At 43.4% G+C, this 19,657-nt stretch overlaps 4 protein-coding genes across 4 annotated transcripts; 3 read left to right on the top strand and 1 right to left on the bottom strand.

Annotated features, from left to right (window-relative positions):
* Nucleotides 1-3,075: 3,075 nt before the first annotated feature.
* On the top strand, nucleotides 3,076-3,585 carry LOC116161974. The gene is made up of 2 exons (XM_031475486.1): nucleotides 3,076-3,297; nucleotides 3,343-3,585. Exons 1-2 carry the CDS (start codon nucleotides 3,160-3,162, stop codon nucleotides 3,535-3,537), a joined length of 333 nt encoding a protein of 110 aa, XP_031331346.1. The 5' UTR covers nucleotides 3,076-3,159; the 3' UTR covers nucleotides 3,538-3,585.
* A 5,350-nt stretch (nucleotides 3,586-8,935) lies between these two features.
* Nucleotides 8,936-9,618, top strand: LOC116161972 (circumsporozoite protein-like). The gene is made up of 2 exons (XM_031475485.1): nucleotides 8,936-8,989; nucleotides 9,035-9,618. Exons 1-2 carry the CDS (start codon nucleotides 8,939-8,941, stop codon nucleotides 9,533-9,535), a joined length of 552 nt encoding a protein of 183 aa, XP_031331345.1. The 5' UTR covers nucleotides 8,936-8,938; the 3' UTR covers nucleotides 9,536-9,618.
* Nucleotides 9,619-13,668: 4,050 nt separating this feature from the next.
* Nucleotides 13,669-14,818, top strand: LOC116161962. The gene is made up of 4 exons (XM_031475465.1): nucleotides 13,669-13,748; nucleotides 13,797-13,988; nucleotides 14,037-14,622; nucleotides 14,670-14,818. The coding sequence occupies exons 1-4, from the start codon at nucleotides 13,704-13,706 to the stop codon at nucleotides 14,789-14,791; spliced, it is 945 nt and encodes a 314-aa protein (XP_031331325.1). The 5' UTR covers nucleotides 13,669-13,703; the 3' UTR covers nucleotides 14,792-14,818.
* A 37-nt stretch (nucleotides 14,819-14,855) lies between these two features.
* LOC116161954 (UDP-glucuronosyltransferase 2B33-like) lies at nucleotides 14,856-19,484 on the bottom strand. The gene is made up of 3 exons (XM_031475457.1): nucleotides 18,185-19,484; nucleotides 15,178-15,397; nucleotides 14,856-15,129 (listed from the first exon to the last, which is right to left on the bottom strand). Exons 1-3 carry the CDS (start codon nucleotides 19,218-19,220, stop codon nucleotides 14,859-14,861), a joined length of 1,527 nt encoding a protein of 508 aa, XP_031331317.1. The 5' UTR covers nucleotides 19,221-19,484; the 3' UTR covers nucleotides 14,856-14,858.
* Nucleotides 19,485-19,657: the final 173 nt, after the last annotated feature.

Raw genomic sequence — 19,657 nt, 5'->3', positions numbered from 1 at the left:
AAAAGTGTTTCTGTTTTGTGTATAGATTTGGTTTACGCACACGCCATGCGTTACATAAAGCACAGCGAACTCGCTTAATCACTTCAAAAACTACTTTGACGTGTAGTGAAGGCTTATAGCCCTACATTTTAAGACGGAAGGATCCAAGGGTGGAACGCTCAAATTTTGAAGACATTTGAAAGCTGGTAGATGCGCTGAAGACATTTAAGAGCTCTTTTTTCACTATTCTTGAAGACGTTTCCAGAGACTTGACCCCTATGAATATCTCAGGAACGTTCGGGAGGGTTTGGGATACCTATTCAAAAGTTCAGCCCTGGCGCTCATTACAGTATTCCCTAACCCTAATAGTTGGGGAATATTGTAGATCGGGGGGAATTGGGTGGGGGATCTCCCAGCTAACGAAAAGCTTATGATAGTCGTAGAAAAGTGAACGTTAAACAAATACTCCTCGGTGCTACGTTCTCCACCAAAACGTTCCGGGGGGGGGGGGGGTCTAAAGGGTTCCAAACGTTCAGCCCTCGCTCTCATTGCAGTATTACCCATCTGGTGCGTGCTGGTGGGCTTCGGATATAACCAAATCTTCCCTCTCATTTCTGCGATCTTGATACAATAATGACGCTGACTGTGAATAAATTGTTTCCCCTTTACATCTACAGGAGAAAGCTATCCTACTTAATAGTAAATTATTTGCCCGTGAGAAGGTGAGAAATGGGAAGCTAACACTTTGTTTCTACATTTCTGTGGCCCTGATACATGACGTTAGTAGAACGTATAAATGCGCTAAAAGGTTCAATTTAATATCTGCGAGCCTGATATGACAGTGAATTTAGATTTAGTAACAATCATTCCTGCGTTACACCTGCACCCGCTTATATGATCCTGATACTGCAAGTGGAAAGTGTTACATCTTCCGCTTCGAAAGCAATAATTCGTCGAAGAGAACGAAGAATTTCCCCCATACAAGTTCGGAGGATACGTTAGGTATTAAAAAAAATGGTCCTGCTATTCCTGTAACCCTGATGCAGTAATTTTAATGAAAATATGTCAATGAGACCCACAAGGAGCAAAAGGGAAGTGGATAATAGACCTACTATAGTAGTATGTCACTTTCAAAAATACATCACCAAACGATCTACGGTGTATTTCATACCGCCTAGAAAACCCCAGTGCTGCGATTTCCAACAATACGTTTGGGGGGGGGGGGGCTCTAAACTTTTTGGATGGAAAAGTAGCACCGAGGGGATCTCATGATAACTGCTGTAGGAAAAGGAAAGTTCCCTTTCCAAACATCATAGTGTAAGTGGATGGGAACTAATGATTTTTGGGAACACCGGGGGTCTGGGGGAGTATGAAATACCCTCCCAGGGCACAAAAATCTCGTGATAGTTGTAGAAAAAGGAATGTTAACCCTTTCCCTTTTACCTGGGGGGGGTGTTCCATACACCTCTCAGTGTACGTTCTCCCTCAAAACGTTCAGCCCTAGGCTCCCATTTCCAAAAATTGTAATAGTTTGAACGCACTAAACGTTTTAACGGAAAAAATGTAGCACCGGGAGGGGGGCTGGGAGTATGGAATATCGGATTTTTATGGCTCAGTGGTTTGTGTAGAGCATTGTGTTATAAATCGGAGGGTCGGGTGTTCGAACCTGGTGAAGTGAATTTTTTCATCGGTGGCGAGTGGGAAATTACCTAGGACCAGTTCGAGCATTCTACGGGCTACTCCGAATTAGGTTTTCCTGCAGTTTTCCTAATTCGTAAGGTAAATACCGGAGTAGTATAGACCAACTTAAGACCTTCTGCAGAGGCACCTCCAAATAGCATTATGCGGGTCACTCTGTAATTGGGCGCATGCCTGTTGAGGGCCCAAAACAAGAGAGGGATAATAATAAAATAAAATCACCCTAGGGCACAAGAATCTCATGATAGTTGTAGAAAAAGGAATGTTAACCCTTTCCCTTTTAACCGGGGGGGTATTCCATACCCCTCAGTGCTACGTTCTCCCTCAAAACGTTCAGCCCTAAGGCTCCCATTCCAAAAATTGTAAGTAGTTTGGGCACTAAACGTTTTAAGGAACAATGTAGCACCGGGGGAGGGGGTCTGGGGAGTATGGAATGCCCCCTAGGGCAAAAGAATCTCATGATAACTGTAGAAAATGGAACGTTAAGCCTTTCCTTTTTTCCCTGGAGGGTATTTCAAACCCCCCGAGCTACGTTCACCCTCAAAGCGTTCAGCCATAAAGCTCCCTTTCCAAAAATCATAGTGTGGGTGGTACGGGAACTAATGGTTTTGGAGAACAATGTAGCATCGTGCGGTCTGTGGACGAGGATCTAATGTAGGAAAAAGAACATTAAACCTTTCTTTTTTTCCGGGGGAGTATTGGAATCCCCCCCCCCCCCCTCAGTGAAACGTTCTCCCTGAAAGAAAGTGTTCAGTCCCAAGGCCGCAGGTGGTATCTGTGCTAGTCACAGCAAATTTTTTAAGAGAGAGTGAGAGGAAAAATATCACCAAGGTATCTGGTGCGTACGGAATACCCCCCGGAAAAACTCATATTTGTACGGGAGGGCCACCGAATGTTACCCTGATACAAAATTTCCTTAAAAAGTCATTGCCTCACAAAAAATGGCAGAAAGAATAATTTTGACCCCCACCCTCTGTTGACTACAATTAATTTTGGATGCTAAACATTATAGTACCAGGGTCACAGAAATAGTAGGGATTTCCCATAACAAATTGTTAGATCATAATATAAACGAGAGTAATAATGTATTCATACAGCGAATTTAGGTTGTGTAACTGGTACTATTATGCTACTTTTCAGTAGTACCAATTGATCTGAATAGCACCAATGGTTTTTTTTTAATGGCGTCCATTACGAAAACTGAAAGGGCCACCTACAACATAAAGAATAAGTGAAGTTCTCTTGGCCTTCCTCCTCATCTATGAGGTAGGAGCTGTCCACTCACTCTGGTATTTGTTCTTATGCGAACGTGAGTGAAGGAAAAGGCGTGGGGCCGTGGGCAAGAGAAAAAGGAGGAATGAATAAGTTGCTAATTTCATTGCTATAGTCCCAAAAGAATTCTAGAACGACTGTAACATCTTGTAACACAACAGCTCGCTCAAACAATGAGGAATTGTGACACAAAGAGAGAGTAATTGCTCCATGAGCTATACAATCATTACGCAAGCCTTTTTAAAACAACCTGAAACGCTGCAACGGCCACAAGCCCGCGAAACCTCGAACGAGATGAAGATAGGCGTAATACTCTTCTCTATCCTCGTCTTGGGCGCCATTTGTGAGGTAAGTAAGTGAGTGGGGCGCATTTTTTTTTACATCTTAACCTAGCGCGGAGCCCAAGAAGCAACAACAGAAGATGGCGCTGGCGGCAGTTCTGAAAACCAAACCGAAAACGCAACTCCGGCTCGTAACAGAACTATGGAAGCGTTCAATAAAGTGAGGGAGGGTGTAAAACTGAAGCGGGCTATGGAAAAGGGCACCAATGGTTCTGCGAGCAGTCCAGAGGCCCCAAAATTGTACTGAATCTCGTTGTAAAAAATCAATGTGTATTAAAGTGCCTCCTTCCATGTCTCTAGATCTATAGTTAAGTCATAGTGAAACCGTCCCACATTTCCTAGATTTTTTTGCTCCCTCCGAGCCATAATAAAACTTGATGTTTTCATGTTATCCTGCCATCGGTGCGTCCCCGTCCCGTTTGCTCAGGTTAAGTTGAAGTTAAATGTTGCCCCCTGCCCTTTTAATTTTTTTAAACGGGGCTAATTGGGAATGATGGGATGTTTGTCCCCTGCTCTTTTGGATGTTTTTTTTGTTTTTTTTTAAATGTAATTAATTTGGGAAAAGCGGGATCTTTATCCGTTGCCCATTTTTCAAGTTTAGGAACATATTTGAAATTCGTTTCAGAACTTGCAAAAATTTTTGAGTTGAAAATTAGTTAAAGCGTCTTGAACTTGAAATCCTAAGAATCAGACAAATATGTGAACAATTATTTCCCAGCTACTCCTAAATTAAGCTTGCGTGCCTTTCATTTTTTGCTCAGAAGAGCAATAATTGGCAAAAAATGACACAAAGACGCTAAATGTCTCTATCTACATGTGAATGGCGGAATTGAACGAAACAAGGTCACGATTACCTATACAAATTATTGACGGCCCACGAGCGGCGGCGGTAATTGTCCAAAATTGTTATTGACAATCCACGCCTCACTACCTTCCTAAAGCGATGACGGTGGTCGCCTGATGATTAAATAATTAGGTACCTAATTTGGCCATTTTTGAGTGAATACCAGCACAAGCCGACCTGTAGGTATAATAAACGAGGTCAGAGCGAGAAGTCGGCACAAGATGAAGATCAACGCGTTCGTCCTTAGTCTACTACTTCTCGCCGCGCGCGAGATTTTCGCCGACGACGAAGCGGACCTCGGCGAGGCGGCGGCCGAATGCGACAAGGCGCGGCAAGATTTCAAGGAGGCGAAGGAGGCCTTCGATGAGGCGAAGAAGAAGTACAGCGTGGAGCTTCAGAATTGCAAGAAACTCTCGACCAAGTTTGGCCGAAAGGCGAGATTGTAATAACGCGAAAATGTCGGTGCAATAAATGAGTTCGATTTGATTTATTTGATTTTACTTCCCCCGAAATTTTGATGAATGGTGGATCTTGATATTGTTGGCATTATAATTAGAATTTTTCAAGAAAGGATTGTATCAGGAGAACGTTAGGAGGTATCACTCAGTTTATCGCATACCTACTCTCGAATTCTTTCCTTTTGTACGTTATTGCATTCCTGTGGTCCTGATAGAAAGTATTTAAAATAAAAGATTTATATTTATCGAGATTTTGTTATCCAGATATCAGATTCAGTAAGTCACGAGAACCACTGAACCTGTGACTTTTGTTGCATTTGCTTTCTTTTATGAGCTCCTGATACAACTATTTCAATGGCTACGGTACTATGTTGTATCGCTACAACAGCTTACTTGGATCAGAAAGACATGGAGCATGTCAACTAATAAATTCCGAGTTTCCTAAAAAAAATTTCGTGTCGGGAGAACATGATACTGAACAGGTCATGTGAAAAATTGCCTCCGATGTTTATATACAATCATTTGACAAAAGCTGATTAAGTAACCCTATTTCCGTTCCCTAGTATTATTGCAATACCGATGCAACAACTTTTAGAAGAGAAATCTATGATTAATCAGTTTATGCTTTCCTGTTACAATAACTTTTCCTAGGGAAACCCGCCAGTTAATAAATTATTCCTTTATACACTCTCACACGACCCAGGTATGAAAACTTTAAGTTTGGGCTATCCAGATTATGTGATCTTGATACAATAAAATGAAGCTACATAAAAACGACATTGTACATTCGATGATACTACTTGGGAATTCTTTTCTACTCCAAACGTTTAGGTCTGTTACGTTTCTGCAATTCTGATATATTTTATAAAAAGATAGTGTGTAAATCAGCCTATAAATTATTCCTTTATTGCACCTCGAGTTGCACCTCTCCCGTTCATGCGATCCTGATACCAGTGCATTATGACGCGAAGACTTAATTATCATTTTCCAAAGGTTACCGTGGGCTGGAAATAGAGAGGGAATCATCGAATCCCTGTTTCTTCACCCTACCGCTAGGCTGGGGGGTATTCCATACCCCCCAGAACCCCCGATGCTACAATGTCTGAGGTACTTCTTAGAAGAAGAGAATCCGATCATTATTTCCCAAAAACTATCATGAGAGTGGGGAGGGTTGCACGTTTTGGGTAAGAAATTGTTACCGGGGGGTCTGGGGGGTATGGAATACCCCCCAGCACACGAGAACTAGACCATATTTCTCCAAAGGATACCGGGAGATGCAAACGGAAGTAGAGAAAGAATCATCGAATCCCTGTTTCTTCACCCTACCGCTTGGCTGGGGGGTATTCCATACCCCCCAGTGCTACAATGTCTGAGGTACCTCTTAGAAGAAGAGAATGTGATCATTCTTCCTCCAAAAACTGTCATGAGAAGGGGGAAGGTTACACGTTTTGTCTAAGAAATTGTTATCCGTGGATGTGGGGCTTATGGAGTATCCTTATCCTACGATGGGGAAGCATACGAAAACTGGATTGTATTTTTTCAAAGGTTACCGTGGGGGATGCAAAAGGAAGTTGAGAAGAAATGATCGAATTTCTCTTTGTTCAGGGTAACGCTTGTCTGGGCGGTATTCCTGCCCCTCTGTCCGTTTCCAAAAACTAGCATTAACGTTGCCAGTAACCAATCGATTAGCTCTCTTACGCAACAATCCACGCATTTCGAGCATTGTCCACCGTAAAACTACCAAAATTGCGTGATTACATGATCGTCTGAACAATAGCGGCGTTTTTTGCTCTAATGAACCATTTCCATTATTGGGACCTCCTTTAAATAAGCCGGGAAAGAGTACGGGAAGTCAGTTACAAAAATGAAGTTCTTTACTATCGTTCTTCTCTCAGCGATCCTCGTCGTTTGCCTGGTGAGTACTTTTGCGACAAGCGAATGGCGCTTACATTGCTTGTGCAGGTTGCGGCCCAAGACGATGGCGAAGGCGGCAGGACCAAAGGAAAGAAAGGTGGCAACATGTTAAAAGACGTTATCGAGAAACTTCCCGAAATGGCTAAGGATGTGATGGGAAAATTGGGAGACTTGGGAAAAAACATCTTGGGTGGTTTGGGATCGTTGGGCGGCAAGAAATCGAAAAGCGGAGGAGGTGAAGCATAGTCATGAAATTTGTAAAATGCAATAAACTTAATCTCTTTTAACAACTTTCGTATATTCCTTAATCCCCACTCGTTAAATGTTCATGTTCTCCTGATACAAAACTTTCTTGCCAAAATCATCGTACCCGGACCACAGAAACGTAATAATGGACAGCATTAAATTTAGAGGAACGCAGAGAGGTGTCATAAAGCACCATATGTTCCGCTGATTCTCATCGGAATCGTAGAAATGTAAAGGTTTTCAACAAAATAATAATTTTATTAAGCGACAAGTTGGAACGTATCATGTTTTCCTGATATAACGTAATCTATTGACTGAAGTTCCACCTCATAACTTACCATGTTCTCCTGATAAAACCATTAATGAGAGAAATCAGTAAGTATATTAGTATAATTGGAAAGAGGTAAACACACTTTTTTCTTCTAATAATATTTGTGACAGGATCACATGAATTCTAGGAGGTATAAGGAGACAATTTTTTAACTGACATTATGATCATAAAAACGCAATAGACGCAAATTTTCTTCTAATTAATGCATTCGGGTGACAAGAACGCAAAGATGTCTATGCAAAAAAAGGGATCTGTTGTTGACCGAGACCATCTAACGTGTCATGTTATCCTGATACAAAGCAGATGGTGATACTAGCAAAATGTAAAAAATAAAGATTCGAGAATGGGGCGAGTAGAAAAGTGCTATTCACATATGCGCACCTGGTACACATTTGAAAAATGCATCAGGATCACAGAAACGCAGAAAATACGCCGAATAATCTCGCTGAGGTTAAGTGTAAGAGCAGCACCTGCGTGTGCTGAACTTCGCCTCTTATTATGTAGTCATTCATGAACATATCACAAATTAATTTAAATAAAGACATTTATTATTATTATTATTATTACTATTGAATACAATTTTTTTGCTGTGGATTCAAAAACAGTTATACTGATACGAAAAGTTTTGTGTTGCCTATCACCTCAATTTTTCTTACAGAGATGATTCGGAAACTCAAAAATAAAACGATTTGTCATTTAAGGAGGAGCTGTTCAGTATCATGTTCTCCTGACACGAAAAATGTTATATTGACTGTGCCTTCCTAATAACATTTTCTTGCGAAATCGAACAAAGGTATCAAAATCGGAAACTCAGAAAAACAATAATTTCTCATTTGAGAAGCTGTCCAGTATCATGTTCTCCTGACACGAACAGTTTCGTGGCTCTTAACACACCGTGATCTCTTGCAGAGACTATCAAAGTCGGAAACTCGATTTTTCATTTGAGGAGGAGCTGTTTAGTATCATGTTCTGACACGAAAAATTGTGTGCTGACTGTCACCTCTTCTGATCCCCTAATAAATTTATCTATGTTCTTCCCCAAAAACGTTAGCACTCAAAGAACACATCATCAAACTTCGTAACCTGGTCCTGGGGAGTATAGAATACACCAAAGGAAAGTGGGATTTGTCTGTCCTAGAACGAAAGTCTTGAAACCTGGGCGCTTGTGGAAGAATGGAGGGTCGGGGGTATATTGAATGATCGTTACCTATAATCCTTATGTAATAGTCTGGAAGAGAAGCATGTATTGGGACCGTTTTATGATCTAACTGTCATAATTCATCAAATAATTGCGTTTCTGTGATCCTGATGCAATTTTCAAAAAAAGTTTGCACCAAGAGAGCATGATGTGTAAGGGGATTCACCTGACCACCCTCCTAGTACCCCAATCTTGAACCTACGCACTTTATTTTGAGCTTTTTTGCGGTGCTAGTAGTATGACTATCTTCATTGTATCAGGGTAGCACCATTAACAACATATTTTTGCATTCTTGTCATCCTATTATTATTATTAACTATTATTATTGTCCTGTAATTGGAAGGTCTGTTCTGTTGGGCAATAAATCTCTATTATTATTATTATCCTAATACGTCCTGATACCATAGCCTTCGGCAATATTCTTTCCATTAAGTCTTTAAGACTGATAATACGATTTGGAAGGATTTCAGGAACTAGTCGATTAGTTATCTAACCCAACAATCGACACATTTCGAGCGTTGTCCACCAAAAAACTACTCAAATTGCGTGATTGCATGATCGCCTGAATGGCGGCGTTTTTTGCTCTAATGGACCAATTCCATTGTTGGAACTGTTTAAATAAGCCGCGAAAGAGCAAGGGTCAGGTCAGTTACAAAAATGAAGTTTTGCACTATCGTTCTTCTCTCAGCGATCCTCGTCGTTTACATGGTGAGTACTTTTGCGTAAGACGAACGGCGCTTACTCTTTGTACAGGTTGCGGCCCAAGACGATGACGACAACGGAAGGGGCAAGGGAAAGAAGGGTGGAAAAGGTGTAGGTAGAAAAGGTGGCAACAGAGGTGAGGAAGGTGGCAACGGAGGTGAAGAAGGTGGCAACAAAGGTAGAAAAGGTGGCAACAGAGGTGAAGAAGATGGCAACGGAAGTGACGAAGATAGCAACAAAGGTAGAAGAGGTGGCAACAGAGGCGAAGAAGGTGAAGAAGGTGGCAACAAAGGAAGAAGAGGCGGCAACAGAGGTGAAGAAGGCGGAAACGGAGGTGAAGAAGGTGGCAACAAAGGTAGAAGAGGTGGCAGCAGAGGCGATGAAGGCAACACTGGTGAAGAAGGAGGTAACAAGGGTGGAAAAAGTGGCAACATATTAAAGGACGTTCTCGAGAAAGTGCCTGATATGGCTAAGGATGTGATTGGAAAATTGGGAGATGTGGGAAAAAATATCATGGGTGGTTTAGGATCGTTGGGCGGCAAGAAATCGTAAAACGGAGGAGGTGACGCATAGTCCTAGGCATGGTCTGTAGGAAAAGTAAGCGTAAATTACAATAAACTTCTGTTCTCTACTCACAACGTTCATATTTTAATCCCCACACATTAAATGACGTGTCATGTCCTCCCGATACCTGATACCTTCCAAAATCGTCGTAATCGCATCACAGAAATGCAATAAGGAAGAATTGCGTAGCATTAACTAGTTGGACCAAATTTAGAGGAATGCAGAGGGATAGTCATAAAGCACCATGTTTTCCTAATATAAATTTTTCTCATCAGAATCACGCAGAAGGATTTGTTGTTGTCCTGATACAACAACAAAAAATTCGGGAATGCGGTCAGTGTAGTAGTTCAATTCATTGCCTTTCGCACATTATGTGCTCCTGGTACACATATTTTCTTGCAAAAACCAAGTCGGAAACTCAATAGGAAACAATTTCTAATTTAAGGAGGCGCTGTTCCGTATCATGTTCTCCTGGCACGAAACACTTTGTGTTGACAGTTACCTCTTAACACACCATGCTTTCGTAATAAAATCTTCGCAGTATCTTGGATCCTATATCCCCTATAGTAACCCACGCTCGAATCATGAACCGTAAGGCGCGAATCTTTACGTCTAAATCCTCATGAGTCGTGAATCATGAGCCCGAATCCTGCATACTGAACTCTGAATCGTGAATCCTCTTGAGTATCGAGTTCTGATCCTTGGGACCATAATCCTGGGTCTGCAGTTTTGAACGCTGTAGTCTGAATTCTGAAGTCTGGAATCTTAAGTGTTGAATTCTTAATCCCGAATCCTCCGGAATCGTGATTCGTGGGTTCAAAATCCTGTATCCTGTTGAATGTTGCGTGCCGAGTCTTGCATCTTGATTCTTAAATCCTGAACCTTACATTAGGGTCCTGAGTTATGAACCCTCTCGAGTCCTGAAACCTCGCGAGTATTAAGCCCTGAATCTTCCTGACTCTTGACTCGTGAATTCTGAATCCCCTTGAATGTTGAGTATCGGCTAAATCCCCTTAAATAGGGTCACGAGTCCTGACTCCTGGATTCTCAGATTGAAGTGCAGAACCTTAGAACACGAATCCTGAACCCTGAATAATGGCGAATCCTATTAGATCCTGAGTTCTGATCCTTGGGTCTTGAAATTGAATTCTGCATCCTGTAAATCCTCTTGAGTTTCGAGTTCTGATCCTTGGCTTCAAAATTCTGAATCCTCACAATCCTGGGTGGTCAATCCGCATTTTTGAACCCTGAAGTCTTGAATTCTTAATCCCGAATCCTCAAGTCTTGAATCCTCCTGAACTGTGATTCGTGGGTTCAAAACCCTGTATTCGCTCGAATGTTGAATGTGGAGTCTTGAATCTTGATTCTTAAATCCTGAACCTTACATTTGGGTCCTGAGTTATGAACCCTCTTAAGTCCTGAAACCTCGCGAGTATTAAGCCCTGAATCTTCCTGACTCTTGACTCGTGAATTCTGAATCCCCTTGAATGTTGAGTATCGGCTAAATCCCCTTAAATAGGGCCACGAGTCCTGACCCCTGGATACTCAGATTTAAGTGCTGAACCTTAGAACGCGAATCCCGAACCCTGAATAATGGTGAATCCTATTAGATCTTGAGTTCTGATCCTTGGGTCTTGAAATTGAATTCTGCATCCTGTAAATCCGCTTGAGTCTCGAGTCCTTGGGTCAAAAATTCTGAATCCTCACAATCCTGGGTGCTCAATCCGCATGTTTGAAACCTGTAGTCTGAATTCTGAAGTCTGGAATCTTAAGTGTTGAATTCTTAATCCCGAATCCTCCTGAATCGTGATTCGTGGGTTCAAAATCATGTATCCTGTTGAATGTTGCGTGCCGAGTCTTGCATCTCGATTTTTAAATCCTGAACCTTACCTTTGGATCCTGAGTTATGAAGCCTCTTGAGTCCTGAAACCTCGCGAGTATTAAACCCTGAATCTTCCTGACTCTTGACTCGTGAATTCCTAATGCCCTTGAATTTTAAGTAAAGCTTGAAGCCTGAATCCTAACCTCCAAATTGTGAATCCTGTTGAGCCTTGAGTTATGAGAGATGGGTTCTGAATTATGAGTCCTGAAACCTCTCAAGTATTAAGTCCTGAAGCTTCCTGACCCTTGACCCGTGAATTCTGAATCCCCTTGAATGTTGAGTACCGGCTAAATCCCCTTAAATACGGCCACGAGTCCTGACCCCTGGATTCTCAGATTGAAGTGCAGAACCTTAGAACACGAATCCTGATCCCTGAATCATGGTGAATCCTATTAGATCCTGAGTTCTGATCCTTGGGTCTTGAAATTGAATTCTGCATCCTGTAAATCCTCTTGAGTTTCGAGTTCTGATCCTTGGCTTCAAAATTCTGAATCCTCACAATCCTGGGTGGTCAATCCGCATTTTTGAACCCTGAAGTCTTGAATTCTTAATCCCGAATCCTCAAGTCTTGAATCCTCCTGAACTGTGATTCGTGGGTTCAAAACCCTGTATTCGCTCGAATGTTGAATGTGGAGTCTTGAATCTTGATTCTTAAATCCTGAACCTTACATTTGGGTCCTGAGTTATGAACCCTCTCGAGTCCTGAAACCTCGCGAGTATTAAGCCCTGAATCTTCCTGACTCTTGACTCGTGAATTCTGAATCCCCTTGAATGTTGAGTACCGGATAAATCCCCTTAAATAGAGCCACGAGTCCTGACCCCTGGATTCTCAGATTTAAGTGCGGAACCTTAGAACGCGAATCCTGAACCCTGAATAATGGCGAATCCTATTAGATCCTGAGTTCTGATCCTTGGGTCTTGAAATTGAATTCTGCATCCTGTAAATCCGCTTGAGTCTCGAGTCCTTGGGCCCAAAATTCTGAATCCTCACAATCCTGGGTGCTCAATCCGCATGTTTGAAACCTGTAGTCTGAATTCTGAAGTCTGGAATCTTAAGTGTTGAATTCTTAATCCCGAATCGTGATTCGTGGGTTCAAAATCGTGTATCCTGTTGAATGTTGCGTGCCAGTCTTGCATCTTGATTCTTAAATCCTGAACCTTACCTTAGGATCCTGAGTTATGAACCCTCTTGAGTCTTGAAACCTCGCGAGTATTAAACCCTGAATCTTCCTGACTCTTGACTCGTGAATTCCGAATGCCCTTGAATGTTAAGTAAAGTTTGAAGCCTGAATCCTAACCTCCAAATTGTGAATCCTGTTGTGCCTTGAGTTATGAGAGATGGGTTCTGAATTATGAGTCCTGAAACCTCTCAAGTATTAAGTCCTGAAGCTTCCTGACCCTTGACCCGTGAATTCTGAATCCCCTTGAATGTTGAGTACCGGCTAAATCCCCTTAAATACGGCCACGAGTCCTGACCCCTGGATTCTCAGATTGAAGTGCAGAACCTTAGAACACGAATCCTGATCCCTGAATCATGGTGAATCCTATTAGATCTTGAGTTCTGATCCTTGGGTCTTGAAATTGAATTCTGCATCCTGTAAGTCCTCTTGAGTCTCGAGTTCTGATCCTTGGGTCCAAAATTCTGAATCTTCACAATCCTGGGTGGTCAATCCGCATTTTTGAACCCTTTAATCTGAATTCTGGAGTCTTGAATTCTTAATCCCGAATCCTCAAGTCTTGAATCCTCCTGAATCGTGATTCGTGGGTTCAAAATCCTGTATCATCTTGAATGTTGAGTGCCGAGTCTTGCATCTTGATTCTTAAATCCTGAACCTTACCTTTGGATCCTGAGTTATGAACCCTCTTGAGTCCTGAAACCTCGCGAGTATTAAACCCTGAATCTTCCTGACTCGTGAATTCATGAATCCTGGATTCTCAGATTTAAGTGCTGAACCTTAGAACACGAATCCTGAACCTTTAATCCATAATGCTCTTGAGTCTTGAACCAAAGTTCGAATCTCTAAGTTGAAGCTCAAGATTTTGAGCCTGTAGTAAACTGTAAGCTTCCCAAAAGCGAATCCAAAACATAATCGTTCGTTCTATGACAACAACAGTTGCGCAAAAAACCGCTACAAAGTACGGACCCCAAAGGTCATGGGGTCAGAATGGATCCATGGCAATAATCAAATTAAAGTGTAGATATTGCAGGTTATAGGTTAATGCCCACTTGTATATATACGAGCATCGAATGGCACGCGATGCTCTCCTGTAACGATGGCGAAACTCGTTCTGGTCCTGCTTGCGGCATTCGCCAATCAGGTAAGCTCCACCACGAAGACGTTAGTCACCTACTCTTTGTACCACCAGGTGTTGACTTCAACCCACACCAACTACGACCTAGACAACTACCTTACGGAGATCAAAACCGAAATTCGTGACTTAACGGTGTACCTGGAGGACGTTTTCCCAGGCAATCACCATGCGATCACCACGGTCACTTGGCAGTGCCATCGCGTGGCGGAAGCAATCAAAAACGTCGTGACCAAACTGAGCGATGAGGTACGACCGGCCCCCGCCCCAACCTTTAACGTAGCGACCTCGTTTTAGACCACCAAGCAACACGAGAGCGGCGAGATCATCTTCAAGCAGCTGTGGTTCGCCCTCCAAGAGGTCCACACGTCCCTCCAGCAGATCGCGCTTTCGAGCGACGTCACCGACGTCAGCGAGATCAAGAAGCAACTAATACTCACCCTTCAGCTCGTCACCGAAACCTTCGAGAAAATGATGCACGTCACCTACGTCCACTACCCCGAATTTCGCGCTACGCTCAAGACCATCTTCGGGGATTACCTCGCGGCAATCCGAGACATTCGTCGCGCGTTCGAAACCGAACACCACGACGGAGCGCAACGTGTCAGCGCCAAGTATCTCGCAATGGACATCACCAGGTTCTCGCAGAAGGTCCGCTACAACCTGAAGGAGGCGGCCCAAGGAAACTTCGCGTGGTTCTACGAGGGGGTAGGTAAAATCGTTCGCGAGCTAGAGACGAGGGATAGCGTCGGCGATGACGAAATCGACGTCGTCCTTCGCAATCTCAAGATGAAGCTGTCGAAGCTCGAGCACGACAAGGACTTCGGTGACGTCGCCACGTTGTGCGTGCAGCTGGTGCACTTCGTCGAGAACGGATCGCAACGTAAGTCGACTCGGTTCGGTTCGCCCGATTGAACCTTTCGGTTTCAGATGAGCGCGCCGATCGTTTCATTCAGAAGGTAATCTATGACTACCTGGGGCTGGTTAGGAGATTGAGCGAAGGGCTCGACTCTGAGCAACAACATCGCCATAGCTTTGACAGGCACATGTAAAACGCGAATAAATGTCTTCCTAAACTCTTTACTATTTTAATGACCCCCCCCCTCCCCCGCCCTCGTACTAGTTGTTTACAAACGGTTTACAAAGTACGGACCTCACGATCCTAATTATCAAGTAAACTACGTATAGTATCAGCAATACTGCCAGCAGCAGAACCCCAATAACGTCCAGGAGAAGATACTGGTACCAAGGTATGTCCAAGAGCGGGCTTCTCAGGTGCTTTGCCCCACTGTGGTGTATGACATATTCGGTCCACCAGACCGCCTTTTCGATTCCCGTCATCGGTTGGTCTTGCGCCAGTTCGGCCAACCTTTTCAAGGTGTTGCGGTACCTGAAACTTGCACCGTCAGTTTTGAGGACTTAGAGGAAGACCACTTACTTGGGGTTGTTGGCGACCTCCAAAATGGCCGCCTTGAGTTTTTCCTTGTCCAAGGTCCGGTGGTCGAGTTCCAGACCGATTCCTTTGCTCGCCATCCTTCTTACATTGTACGGTTGATCGCCGTAGAACGGTATTCCGATCATCGGCACGTGGGCGTAGATCGCCTCGTCCATCGACTGCAAGCCCCCTTGGGTTATGAATAGTTTGATATTAGGATGCCCTGTAGACAGTTATCGCTAAGTAACATGGCGGACAGGCGCGAAAGAAAAGTGCGACAGGATCTGGACAATCAAAAAGAGAATGGAAAAGAACGGACACGAGAGGGCTAGGGCTAAATGGTATTAGCAGCAGAGGTGAGACGGCGCAGCCGAAGCTATGTCCCCCATCATTGTATTAAAAGAAACACAATAATGGGCATATCTTCGGCTTCTCGCCTCGCCCCAATTTCTACCCTTCCGAGATGACGCTTCAGTTTCGGCAGCTTGAGCAAAGCGGAAAAAGCGAGGAGGTCAAATAGAGCAACAAGTAGAGGAAAAGAGCTTCTCGCGTTGCTACGCTCCTGATACAATGATTTTTTGAAGACCAAGCAACTGTATCATCCTCTTGCGTTCCTGTGATCCTGATGCAATGATTCTTTGTTTTGTATTAGGAGAACATAGGTGCAGTAGGAGGTGTCTGTGAATGCAAGTGATTATCTATCTCGAGTTCATACGATCCTGATACAATAATTTCTTTGAAAATCAAGAATTCTCTTTCCCTCCTGTTCTTCTGATGCAATAATTTTGTAAGAACAATTCTGCATTAGAAGAACATTAGTGCGCCAGGAAGTGGATGTGAATGCTACGCTCCTGATACCATGTTTTTTTGAAGACCAAGAAACTATATCATTCTCTTGTGTCCCTGTGATCCTGGTGCAATGGTTCTTTAAGTTTTGTATTAGGAGAACATAGTGCAGTGGGAGGTGACTGTGAATGCAAGTGATTGCCTATCTCGAGTTCATACGATCTTGATACAAAATTTCTTTGAAAATTAAGAAACTGGCTCATCCTCTTGCCCTCCTGTTCTTCTGATGCAATAATTTTTAAAGGAAAATTCTGTATTAGAAGAACATTAGTGCGCCAGGAGGTGGGTGTGAATGCTACGCTCCTCGTACGCTCCTGTTATCACGGTTTTTGGAAGACCAAGGAATTGTATCATCCTCTAGCGTTCCTGTGATCCCGGTGCAATGATTCTTTAAGTTTTGTATTAGGAGAACATAGTGCAGTAGGTAGGTGTCTGTGAATGCAAGTGATTCACTCTCTCGAGTTCATACGATCCTGATGCAATAATTTCTTCGAAAATCAAGAAACTGTCTCATCCTCTTGCCCTCTTGTTCTCCTGATGCAATAATTTTCAAAGGGAAATTCTGTATTAGAAAAACATTAGTGCACCAGGAGGTGGATGTGAATGCTACGCTCCTGATGCCATGGTTTTTTGATGACCAAGAAACTGTATCATCCTCTTGCGTTCCTGTGATCCTGGTGCAATGATTCTTTAAGTTTTGTATTAGGAAAACATAGTGTAGTAGGAGGTGTCTGTGAATGCAAGTGATTCTCTATCTCGAGTTCATACCATTTTTTGAAAACCAAGCAAGTGTATCAACCTCTTGCGTTCCTGTGATCATGGCGCAATGATTCTTTAAGTTTTGTATTAGGGGAACATAGTGCAGTAGGACGTGTCTCGAGTTCATACGACCCTGATGCAATAATTTCTTTAAAAATTAAGAAACTGACTCATCCTCTTGCCCTCTTGTTCTCCTGATGAAATAATTTTCAAAGGAAAATTCTGTATTGGCAAAACATTAGTGCGACAGGAGGTGGATGAATGCCATAATCCTGGTGCAATGATTCTTTAAGTTGTGTATTAGGAGAACATAGTCTAGGTAGGTGTCTGTGGCAAGTGAACATCATACGAGTGCGACAGGAGGTGGATTCTTATGATTATGCCACGCTCCTGATACCATGGCTTTTTGAAGACCAAGAATCTGTACCATCCTCTTGCGTTCCCGTAATCCTGGTGCAATGATTCTTTAAGTTGTGTATTAGGAGAACATAGTGCCGTAGGAGGTGTCTGTAAATGCAAGTGATTCTTTATCTCGCGTTCATACGATCTTAATACAATAATTTCTTTGAAAATTCTTTTATGAGTGCTAAACATTAGAGGTATTTGGGGGAAAACATACCACTGGGGGGGGGGGGGTTATGGAATACCCCCAAGCTACAAACATTTGATTATATTTTCCCAAAGGTTACCATGAGAGTGCTAGGGATAACAAGAATTAAAGAATCCTCCTTTGCTGAGGGAACTGCTGGGGGGATTCCATACCCTCCAGACTCCCCACCCCCCGGTACAACGTTCTCCCACAAGAATTGGGTAAATTCGATGGTGATTTGTCGCAAATTATCATATGAGTGCCAAAGCTGAAGCTGAAGGATATCTGTAAAAGATCTAAAGAGCATCTAAAGGACAGGACCTGAGGAGGACTCAAAAAAGACCCGAAAAACACCTGAAGAAGAATCTAACAAAAAAAAAGTAAAATGGTTTTGAAGATAATTAGAAAAAGTGTCCGATGGTGGTCTAAGAATCTGGAAAAAATCCCCGAAGAGGATCCGAAACGGATAAGGGGAATTAGAAGCGGATCTGAATGGAGTCCGAAAGGGGCTGTGAAAAAGATCTGAAGATGATCACCTGAAGAAGACCTGTAGAAAACCCGAACGGAATTTTGAAAGGGGTCGCAACAAAAACCCAAGGAGGACAAGGTACCCAAAGAACATATGAAGATGACATGAAGACCACCCAAAGAGAACCTGTGGAGAACCTGAAATAATTCTGTAAAGAACCCCTAGAAGCTCTACAGCTTAAGATCTAAGGAGGACGTGAAGGGAATCTAAAGAGGATCTGAACAGGATATGAAGATGGTTTCAAAGGGCTCTCAGAAAAACCTGAAGAAAACGTCATACTGACTTACTCAAAATATCCTGTTGCGGTAACCATTTAGAGACGATCACGTTTTCTGGTAGACTCTCGAGCGTATCACTTTCGAATTTCCACACAACGGTCAGCGGAAGTTCCGCAAAGGTCTCCAGAATTAAATCGATCAGACCTTTTGGCAAGTATTCACTTTTGACGTTCGATCCCATGCTGAAGTAGACGAAACCGTTACTCGCGGCGTCGAGTGTCCGTTGCCAGCGGCTTGGAAGTGGCTCGGCCGGTGACCTGTGTGAGCCCGCGCCGATTTGAACTACGCCAGGCACCAAAGGTCGGATAGGGTGGAAAATTGGGTCCGCGTTCACGAAGAGCAAGCTGACGTTACGCCATAGTTCCCGAACGGGCGGATACTGACGGCCGAAGTGCTTTTCGACAAGTTCCTGCTGGGTGCTTTGCCCACGGCGCGTGGCATAAGTCGCTTTGAGTAACGTCACGAAACTCATCAACCGTTCCATCAGTGACATGGGCGTTCCAACGGATAGCAGCGGATCTGGGTACGCGCTGGGATGGACAGGATTTCCCACCGCCTCGTAGATGGGATTTAGCGCCTCACATGAAAGCATTCCGATCGACGGGCAGCCGAAGCGTGTCGCAAACGCGAAAAGGCTGCCGTAAAAGTACTCGCCGATAACGAGATCGAATTCCACCCGCGGATCCTTAATCATTTCGTGCACCGAAGGGTGCCCCAGGTACTTATCGAGCACGAACCCCATTCGCGAGTAATACCTAGTGAGCTCTGTATAAACATCCGGTCGTTCGTCCTTGGCCACCTCCTCCAAGAACTCGTTGAATGGGAGATGGATCTCGCCTAAATCGATCTCGGTCAGATTCGATAGGTTTGGATCTCCAATGGGATGGGTGGTGATCGTGGTCACGTGATGTCCTCGTAACGATAGCTCCCTCCAAAGTGGCCTGAAGACTATGTTATGGCTGTAGGCTGGCGTTGGAACGATGCCCAAGATTCGCGCGCCATTCCCAACGTGTACCAGTACAATAAACTTTAGGAGCACTATCATTTTCCTTTCACTTCACGTCGAGAACTAATAATAGATCGGCGGGTCAACAGATAGCGCTATCTGTTGCTAATTTCACAACATACGATCAAATTTCTAAATTCCACTATCTTCGATCGTCTCAGTCCCAAGGACTCCGCCACAAAGGAAGAGCTTAACTGTGGCTCAAGCCTGTTTTTTCCCAAATGGAGCAAATTTACGCCAGGATTGCCAGAAAGCGGGTAACATAATAATAGGGTCAAAAGATAATCTTGACCCGAAGAAGATCTACAGAGGATCTAAAGCGTAGAACCTGAGGAGGACCCGCAGAAGAAGATTTGAAGGAGACCTGAAGAGAACCCGAAAAAGATCTGAAAAGAACTTTGAAAAAATCTGAAGAGAATCTGAAGAAGGCATATTTACACCTTCTTCAGATCCTCTTCACTTCCAAAGGCCAGGAA

The sequence above is a fragment of the Photinus pyralis genome, unplaced genomic scaffold (assembly GCF_008802855.1).
Source record: "Photinus pyralis isolate 1611_PpyrPB1 unplaced genomic scaffold, Ppyr1.3 Ppyr1.4_LG10, whole genome shotgun sequence".
In the NCBI taxonomy this organism is placed as follows: domain Eukaryota; kingdom Metazoa; phylum Arthropoda; class Insecta; order Coleoptera; family Lampyridae; genus Photinus; species Photinus pyralis.
The sequence above is the reverse complement of the archived record's forward strand: the minus strand, read 5'-3'. Positions and strand labels throughout refer to the sequence as shown.